At 51.4% G+C, this 8,998-nt stretch overlaps 1 protein-coding gene across 1 annotated transcript; it reads right to left on the bottom strand.

Moving 5' to 3' along the window:
- Window positions 1-150: 150 nt before the first annotated feature.
- On the bottom strand, window positions 151-8,058 carry LOC136958874 (neurabin-1-like). Its single transcript, XM_067253000.1, has 17 exons — window positions 6,076-8,058; window positions 5,238-5,370; window positions 4,932-5,052; window positions 4,741-4,845; window positions 4,536-4,626; window positions 4,261-4,434; window positions 4,100-4,153; window positions 3,481-3,581; window positions 3,233-3,361; window positions 2,793-2,889; window positions 2,643-2,712; window positions 2,427-2,557; window positions 2,075-2,313; window positions 1,915-1,986; window positions 1,580-1,790; window positions 1,048-1,236; window positions 151-728 (listed from the first exon to the last, which is right to left on the bottom strand). Exons 1-17 carry the CDS (start codon window positions 8,056-8,058, stop codon window positions 513-515), a joined length of 4,116 nt encoding a protein of 1,371 aa, XP_067109101.1. The 3' UTR covers window positions 151-512.
- Window positions 8,059-8,998: the final 940 nt, after the last annotated feature.

Here is an 8,998-nt window from a genome sequence, read left to right as displayed (position 1 = left end):
AAAAATATGCCACGCTTTCTTAAATAAATGTTTTTACATACTGTGTCAAGTCATGTTCGTCATTGTATTAGCAGTTCATTCGGACATGAGGGTTGAACAGCGTGTCGCTGCAGAAAGATGACAGTGACGTATAATTAAAACATTATTTATTTATACATTAAAAGCACTTACAGCTCATATGACGAACCATTGCTTGAATAAGCATGATATTCCTATTTTACAACACTAAAAAGACACAAGCATTGGTAAAGTAAAAATGCATGTCAAACTCCTGTTCCCTGCAGCGTGGACCTGATGGTGCTGAAGGGGCACATCTCGTTTGAGTCCTGGAGTGATGCAACTCTGGCTACAGCCTTGTAGGGACACACCTGGTACTAACAACCGTAGGTCCACAAAGAACCACTCTGAAGCAGAAAGCTATCTAGAAGACCACAGGTTTGGAATGTGTGTGTGTGTGCGTGCGTGCGTGTGATGACACGGAGGTCATCCATCGGATGCGTGAGGTCGGGGACTCAGCAGAGAGACTCGGTCCTGACTTTTTTACCACTGCTCTTGACTTTTTCCTCCTTCCCCCTCTTCTCTCTCTCCTTTTCCGCAGCCTCCTTCTCCTTCACCTCCCTTTCCTTCCCTTGCTTCTCCCTCTCCTTCTCTTTGTCCTCCCTCCTCTTCAGGTCTTTCAGCCTCCTCTTCAGAGCCGAGCGGTCGCTCATGCTGCACACTCCCAGAGCCTGGAGACACAGAGAGACGCATTATCATCAGCATGGCTCTTCAGGCCTCACCGGCCTGTTTGTCTAATATCACAGTAACTGCTGAGACACGCCCTGTAACCAGGGAGTCAGATGGCTAAGCGGTTAGGGAATCAAGGTTATAAATCAGAAGGTTGCTGGTTCAATTCCTGGCCATGCCAAATTATGTTGTGTCCTTGGGCAAGGCACTTCACCCTACTTGCCTCGGGGGAATGTCCCTGTACTTACTGTAAGTCGCTCTGGATAAGAGTGTCTGCTAAATGACTAAATGTAAATGTAACCGTCTTCCAGGATAACCAACCTTGAGTTTTTCACTGTCTAGACTGAGAAGCTGTGGCCCGTCCACTCCTCTAGCGGTGAACTCGGCGGTGTATTGGTCCATGTTAATACCCATCAACCATAGACAAACTTGCTGATTGGTCCATTCCATAAGGGGGCGGTTTTGCCATTGGTTGTTGTTGTGTGCAGGGATTGGGTCATCGTCCAGAGTCTGGAGAGAGAAGGGGGAGGGGGTTGTAGATGTAAGTACTTTATGCCAAACACTGTCAGGATGTCAGAGTGAGACAGACAGAAATGTCAAACTCACAACTGAGTAAGATAAGATCCAGCAGTAAAAGTACTGAAAGAGAGAGATAGAGACTCACCTCAGTGGAGGAAAAGGTGAGAGTTTGAGAGTGCCCTGAGAGAGGGAGATCAGACAGAAGCCCCACCACACCAGAACTAGAGCTGCGCAGAGGTGATCCCACACTCTGAAAAAATTATAGACAGCCTGTCTATAACAACGTGTGTCCTGCGTGTGTGTGTGGGGGCGCTCATCTCACATCTCCACTCACGTGATCTCTGCCTCCGGTGGTCATGTACGGTAAGCTGCTGCTGGACACCGAGCGAAGCTTCTCCCTCTCCTCCCCTCTTCCTTTCTCTCGTGCCCTCTCCCTCCCTCGCTCCCCGAACCAGGGGAAGTGCAGGCAGGAGGGCATGGAGGTGTTGGAGAGGGAGGCAGACACTCCACTGCTGGTGTCATCCACCAGGTCTCCACATGAACCCCTGGAGACAGACCAGACAGAGCAGAGGAGGAGGAAGAAGAAGAAAAATAGATAGGGACAGAATTACACAAATGTATCAAGGGGGATAGTCTAGGTGTGTGTGTGTTTTAAGCACAGTAGCCTACGTGCTGCTCTGGGACCTTCCCGCGTTCTCCTTCTCACTCTTCCTTCGTCGGCTGAGTGACTTGCGCAGGCCACTAGGGGGCACGAGAGCAGAGTTGGTTGCGAGACTGGATGAGAGACCCTTACCTCCTCCACAATGTCTCCAGGTGGACAGGACCCTACCTGAAATCGGGAAACTTCTTCTTCGATTTCCTCGTCGCTGAGGACGAAGGGGTGATAACGTCCTGGTCGTTCTGCTGGGGGGTCAAGAGGAAGGAGGGGGTCTGGGAGGAGAGGGCTGAGAGGGAGGAGGTGCTGGAGTGGTCACTCCTACTCCCTCTAAGCCGCACCCCTCCTAGTGTGGGAACAGGAAAGGATAGGCTGTCCGGCTTCCCGTCCTCTGAGTTTTGCATTTCCCCCTCCTACAAAAGAGAGAAAGATTATTTACAAACACAACCTAACTCGCAACCTAACAAGTTACATTTGCGAGACTGTATGTGTGTATGTGCATGTGTGTGTTGTGTGTGTTGCTGACCTGTCTTTTAAAACTCTCTCGGAGTTTGTCTCGAGAGGGTGGGTGCCGTTTAGCTTTCTGGGCCAGCTGAGCTCTGGCTCTGTGAGCACTGGAGTCTAGACGGCCTGTGTCTGGCACGGCAATACTCCAGTCTGGACCAAACACAGGCACGCACACCTTTAGATGGGCAGAGATGAGGCTAAGGACAACTGACTGGGTGGCTGCACAGAGACGTACCTGTGGGCGGGGTGTCTGGTGGATGCTTGTTCCCATCGGACACGGCTTCCCCTCGCTCCAGCTGGGCTACCTGAACAGAGGAACCACACTGAGAACTTATACTGGCTATGAAGGTGCAGCTATACAAAGATCTCACACAAACACACACACCTGTCTCTGTAGTCTCTCCACTGTCTCTCGGTGTCTCTCCTCACTCTCCTCCATCTCCTGCCTCAGATCGGCCTCTCTCCTGTCGCTCTCCCGCTGTCTGCACGGGGACAGAGGGAGAGGTTGAGTTAGACATCTAACAGCTGAGAGGAAGCTCTGATGCTGGTGGGCCCTCAGGCTGCTGGAGGCCCCGGGGGTCACCCTCAGGCTGCTGGAGGCCCCGGGGGTCACCCTCAGGCTGCTGGAGGCCCCGGGGGTCACCCTCAGGCTGCTGGAGGCCCCGGGGGTCACCCTCAGGCTGCTGGAGGCCCCGGGGGTCACCCTCAGGCTGCTGGAGGCCCCGGGGGTCACCCTCAGGCTGCTGGAGGCCCCGGGGGTCACCCTCAGGCTGCTGGAGGCCCCGGGGGTCACCCTCAGGCTGCTGGAGGCCCAGGGGGTCTCACCTGCTCTGGTATTCCCTCAGCAGCCTCTTGGCCTTGGTGTACTTCACCTCCAGGGTGTCCGCTTGGCCCTGAGCATCAGACAATCGCTGGCTCACAACCCTGCACAGAGTCTGTGCCTCCTGCCAATACCTGAGGGGGGGGCGGGGCCAGTCATAAGATCATGATCATCCTCCTCACACAGTATCCTGTATTGCACTATATCGTGACACACGGGTTGCTACATTGGTTGAATACTTATTCAAGTGTACTTGTCTAATTTCTGGGCCTTCTCCTCTCCGTCCTCGGCTCTCTGCTCCAGCTCAGCCTTCTCAGTCCCCCAGGAGGCCTGTCGCTCCACCCACACCTTCACCTGGAGCACACAGGACGGCAACACGTCTACCACCAATCACAATCACCACCCACACTCTGGAAGGACTAGACACACTGGACAATCTCCCGTCTTCGCTTCCGATATGATCCTCAGTAGAGATGACCAGAAACGGAGCACAGGAACAGGGGTTTCTTTTTTCTTTCTTTTTTTCGCTCTGACAATTGTGCAAATTTATCACAACCAAAGTAGACACTGCCCTTCCCCCGTGAGGTGTTGACAGATGTAACACAGACAGGTCTGGGTTAAGCATGCGCTCCTGAAGCATGGCTCCCAGCCCAGCCAGTTGTGTCACAGCCGTGATCACCTGACAGAGGCCAGTAGAAGGCAGGAAAGGAAGGAGGGAAGGTGATTAAGAGTTTTGGAACAGGGCCTCTATCCAAATGGCTCAGACGTTTCATGGAGAAATAAATGGGTCAGACTGTTCTATGGGGGTTGGGGGGGGTGTGTGTATTAGTGTGCGTGTGTGTGTGACACCAGACTAGCTGGTGGTGACCTACCTTCTCCCTAGCTTGGCAGAGTTGGGCTGTTCTGCTTTGTAGCTTTGACTGGAGCTAGGGAGACAAAAACCAACAACACACACTAAACGGTGCCACACCTGTAACTGGTGACTGCACTCAGGAATCAAAGGTTAACCATGCTTGATGGGTGGATTGCACACCTGCAGGTATCTGAGGCAGAGTTGATGGGTGTCCAGACCGGACAGCACAGACACATCCACTTCCTCCTCCTCCTCCACTTCCTCCTCCTCCTCCTCCTCCTCTTCCTCCTCCTCTTCTTCTTTCTTCATCATAGAAGCATCGTCCTCCTCACTTCCCTCCTCTGCTCTCCCCACCTGAGAAACAAGGTGATCTGTCCAGCACATGCACTGAAAAACACATTCATGCATCTATCGAACCAATACACACCTCTGTTCCTACCAAAACACACACACACCTGTGTAGTCGGTCTGTCCTGCTCAAAACTTTCACTGATCAACCGTGCCACCTCACTCTCCACCCCCACCTTCTCTCGACCAATGGAGAACCTGAAAAGAACACAACGCCCAATTACGTACAGAGCAGCTAATACTGGGAACCAATCGCAATCTTGTTAAAGAAGCATTGACCAATCAGACCACTGAAAGAAATGCGGTACGTACTTGACGATGCCTGATGTGTTCTTCAGTACTGTGGCAGCAAACAGCTGAGTGACTCCTACTAAACTGATCGCATCGACCTCCACTATCTGGTCATTCACCTGGATACTGAGACACACACACACACACTTATTTTTGGAACACCCACATGGGGGTTAGCCTGGCGGAAACAAACCTCCACCTGCAGGACTTACCGTTCGTCCAGGGCTGTGGGGCCTCCTTCTGTGATGGTCTTAACAAAGATCCCCAGCTTCTCCAGGCCCTGGTCAGCCCCCACACCCATACCTATGATACTGATGCCCAGCCCTTCCTCTCCTGGGGAGCATGAGAGACAGACCGAGAGAGACAGAGAATGAGAGAGAGACCAAGAGAGACAGACCGAGAGACAGAGAACGAGAGAGAGAGAGAAACACACGGAAAGAGAGAGAAAAATGAGACATTGTCTCCGTCAAAGAGGAGTACGGTGTTAACGGTAAAGGCAAAGTGAGGGAAAGACAAACCCTTCTCTATCTCCACAGGGAAGACATCCATCTTGTCCACTCTCTTCTCCAGTTCGTACTCGGCCGAGGCCGAAACTGGGTCCACCTCGTCATTCCTGCGGTCGTACTCCTCATTGGAGTAGGTACTGAACACCTGACACAAAGCAAGAAGGACAATATTTGTATGAAGCGGAAATGGTTGGAAATGAAGTTAGAGGGAAGTCTAGTCAGTATTAGGAGCGTGTGTGTGTGTGTGTGTGTATGCGTGCCATTCTGTTAGCAGCTGACTGAGAAGGCGTTGCCATCTGGAGCTACTGACACTACAGCCCCATGTTTATACTGGCAGATCTCATAGTGAGACTAGGCTGTGAGGAGGGACTGGAAACAGTAACGCACATGCAGACATGCGCACACAGTTCTGTTCTAGCTCATTCCCAAAGTGAGTCCTGGAGAGAAAGTAGAGTTGCACTGGTCAAACATGTCATTTCGTTTCAAAATGATAGGTTATTTTCCAGCTCCGTCTCAAACTAAATGTTCTTCCTTCTCTCCCAAGCTTGGCAAAGAAAATATGCTACTGACTTCCTGCAGTGCACGAGGAGAAGACGTCTTATGTCAATTATGTAACCAAACATGTATGCATGCTCGTGCACACACACACACACACACACACGGGAGAGGAATGTTCCTGGGTTGTTGCCTCACAGCAGCTTTGACAGAGCTGCGGTCCTGACAGGGCAGAGCGTGTGGGATCCTGTATCATATACATTAGGTTTGGGCCAACACATAACACACTGTATCTGGGAGTGTAGGGTGGCCATGTTGTTGTTGTCTCACACCGTGTGAACAGATGTTTACTTACTTTGATGGGTGCTGTGGAGAACGTGATCTTCCTCGTCTCACCGGCTTCTTCCTCTTCCTCGTCCGAGAGTTTGAGGAGACCGGGCATCTCCTTGTATTCCATAGATTGAGGTTGTCCAGGATCACAACAACATTCCTGGGCCTCTCCATGACATTCACACTCCCCGTGGCCACATTCTGCGTCCCTTTCCCGGTCACCTACAAAGGCCTTGTTCTCGATCCCACAGAGGACAGCAGATCCCTTCTCCTCCTCGCCTCTCTCCTCTCCATTCATGGTCTCACTGCACTTTCGTTCAACTTTCTCCCTCTCCTCCACATCAGCTCCCTCCTTGAGCATGTTGACGTCTTCCCCTCCATCTACTCCCTCCTTCCTTCCACCCTCACTCCCTTCCTTGATTTGATTAAACATACTGGCCTCAACCTCCTCCATCTGTCTTCTTTCATGACCTTTGTCCTCCCTGTCTTCCTCTGTCTCTCTCTGGCCTGCCTCCGTCTTGATGCACTCCTCTGTTCCTGAGCCAAGCCGTCCGTTTTCTTCCTCCATGGTTCCCTCCCCCCGTTCAGTCACCTGTTGGAACTTGTCTGGCCCCTGTTCTCTTTCCACTCCATCATGAGGCAGACCGGCAGAACACTGCTCCAGACATTCTCCAGAAGGTTCCACTGCGCAGGTCTCAACAAGACATGGTTCTCCACTTCTCTGTTCTACCAGACCAGGTTCAAATGCTGCTGTTGGTTCTACGCTGGGTTCCTCAAACACATCCTCCACAAGAAACCCCTCCTCCTCCTGTTCTTTCTGCTCCAACTGTCCCTCGTCTTCACTGGTATTCTGCTCCTCCCCCTGCCTCTCTTCTCCCTTGCAACCTTCACTCTCTTTTTCCCCATCGCTCTCTGATGATTCGTTCTTTACATTCACCAGCTCCGCCCTCACAGTACTCACCCTTGACCTTTCCCCATGGCTCAAGTCTAGGTCCAAAGTCATTTCTCCCCTAGTTTCAGTTTCCTCTCCTGTGGTTGCCGATGTGTCAGACTCAGAGCAAGAGGGAGAATTTGGGTCACCAGAGGGGGTGAAAGAATGGGGGGTGATGATGTGTGCTGAACTAGGGGTGTTGGGCGAAGGGGGGGATGAGGAGTCGACATGTTTCCCTGTACGAGTGACAGGACTAATGCAGTCTTGAGACGAAGTCAGCGTGGAATCCGTTGGTGGATGGGCAGTTGGGGAGGTGTGTGTGTTAAGGAGGTCAGACGACTCTCCCATTTCCTTCTTCCCACTGGTTGCTGGTGTGTTTGACTCCTCCTCCGACTGCCTCACGGATGCTTCCCCATCCTCCTCTTCATCCTCCTCTTCCTCCCCCCTTCTGCCTTCCACAGACCCCCTGCTCGCCCTCACCGAGATTACTTTTGAACCTATCTCCATGACCTTCGTCTCAAACAGCTTGCGGGCCACAGAGAACTTTTGTGCAAGAGTTGCTCTGTCTATCTCTCCTATCTCCTCAGCCCGGGACATCTTCTCTGGTGTGCAAGAGTCTAGGCTGGACACGCTGGCTACACTGCTGTAGGCGGAGGGGGAGCTGGGTCCATATCTGGGTGGCAGCGGAGAGGGTAGAGACGGGAGGTGAGGAGGGTGAGGAGAGAGGAGGGGAGTGGGGGTTTTACACGTGCTTGCTCGGCCGTCTGGTTTGTGGTGCTGCTGCTGCTGGCTGTCCATTTGGAGGAAGATGTTGTCTCTGATCTTGCTACCCCTGCTGCAGTGGACCCGGCCCCCACCTCCTGTGCCGCTGATGTTCACGTGTGACATTGTGGGGTCTGATTGGTTGGAAGAAGGGGTAGGTGGGGCCACAGGAGTGTTAAGTGAAGGCTTACTCCCTGCCGCAGGTTGTGGAGTCATGGCCGACGTGTCGAGGGAGCATTTGATGGTGTGGAAGTCTGTCTTGTAGGTGTTCCTGTGAGGAGAGGCACTTCTGCCTTTACTGTCTGTCCGCATCATTTGGGGCTGGAGGCTGGTTGAGGTATAGTTGTGGCTGGTTGTTTAGTAGCTGGTATAGTGGGGAGCTACCTGAAGGAAGAGCTGTGCTGGTGTAAGATCCTACAGCATAGCTGGTTGTGCTGTACAGTAGTACAGATGGAGTAGAAATGGACCACAGCTGATGTTTCAAGATACAGCTGGATCACTGGACGTTAGCTGGTGTAGAGTTGGAATGTATCTGCTGTTGGTTTGGAGTAATCTGAGCAGAACTAAAGAATGTTCTGGATAATGCTGGAGTAGACACTGGCAATACTGGGGCTGTCCAGGAGGGAGCAACAAACACACTCTTCTCCAATTCCTTGAAGATGTGCTGTTCCTATCTGAGTCTCCATGCAGTCAGCATGAGTTCATCATGAGTTCACACGACACCCAGTTCCCTTGAAAAGAGTAAATAAATCACAACTGTCAGACGAGGAGAACAAATTGTTACGATGGACTCAAATGACTTTAAGCCAAAATGACGAACAAATATCCTTGTACTTATTGACCCTCGCGCTTGTATCAGTAGTGAATTAGGCTACATTAAGTAGCATAATGTGCAGGATAAGCGTGAACTAAGCATGAGGTGTGACAAATGGAGACGCGAGACATTCGGCATGCACTCAAACCCCAGTTTTACATACCGTTAAATACGGCAAATATATCATCAAATTCAACTTTTCAGTTTTGCCTCACATTTAACAGATTTAAAAACACAAATTCTTCACATAGTCTACTTGCCACCGTGCACCCTCATCAAGTATAAAGCCTAATTGAGTCACCTTGCTCATTGCACCTTCACGTTGTCCTCGTGTCAACTCTTCTGACAAAGAATCAGATGCGCATTACGGTTTAGCAAACAACGTGTTAATATCAGTTTCCGTTTCAAATGGAAGTTATTGATTAATTTACCCTCGATACA

This window comes from Osmerus mordax, chromosome 16, assembly GCF_038355195.1.
Source record: "Osmerus mordax isolate fOsmMor3 chromosome 16, fOsmMor3.pri, whole genome shotgun sequence".
Taxonomy (NCBI): Eukaryota; Metazoa; Chordata; class Actinopteri; order Osmeriformes; family Osmeridae; genus Osmerus; species Osmerus mordax.
This window is presented reverse-complemented; position numbering and strand designations above follow the sequence as displayed.

Excerpts from the sequence above, each read along its gene's own strand:
- LOC136958874 (XM_067253000.1), bottom strand. The coding sequence starts at position 8,058 with ATGATGCGGACAGACAGTAAAGGCAGAAGTGCCTCTCCTCACAGGAAC. Across the intron at positions 4,154-4,260 it reads TCTGCCTCAGATACCTGCAG|CTCCAGTCAAAGCTACAAAG; the intron begins GTGTGCAATCCA and ends TTGTCTCCCTAG. Across the intron at positions 1,791-1,914 it reads GGAAGGTCCCAGAGCAGCAC|GGGTTCATGTGGAGACCTGG; the intron begins GTAGGCTACTGT and ends GTCTGTCTCCAG.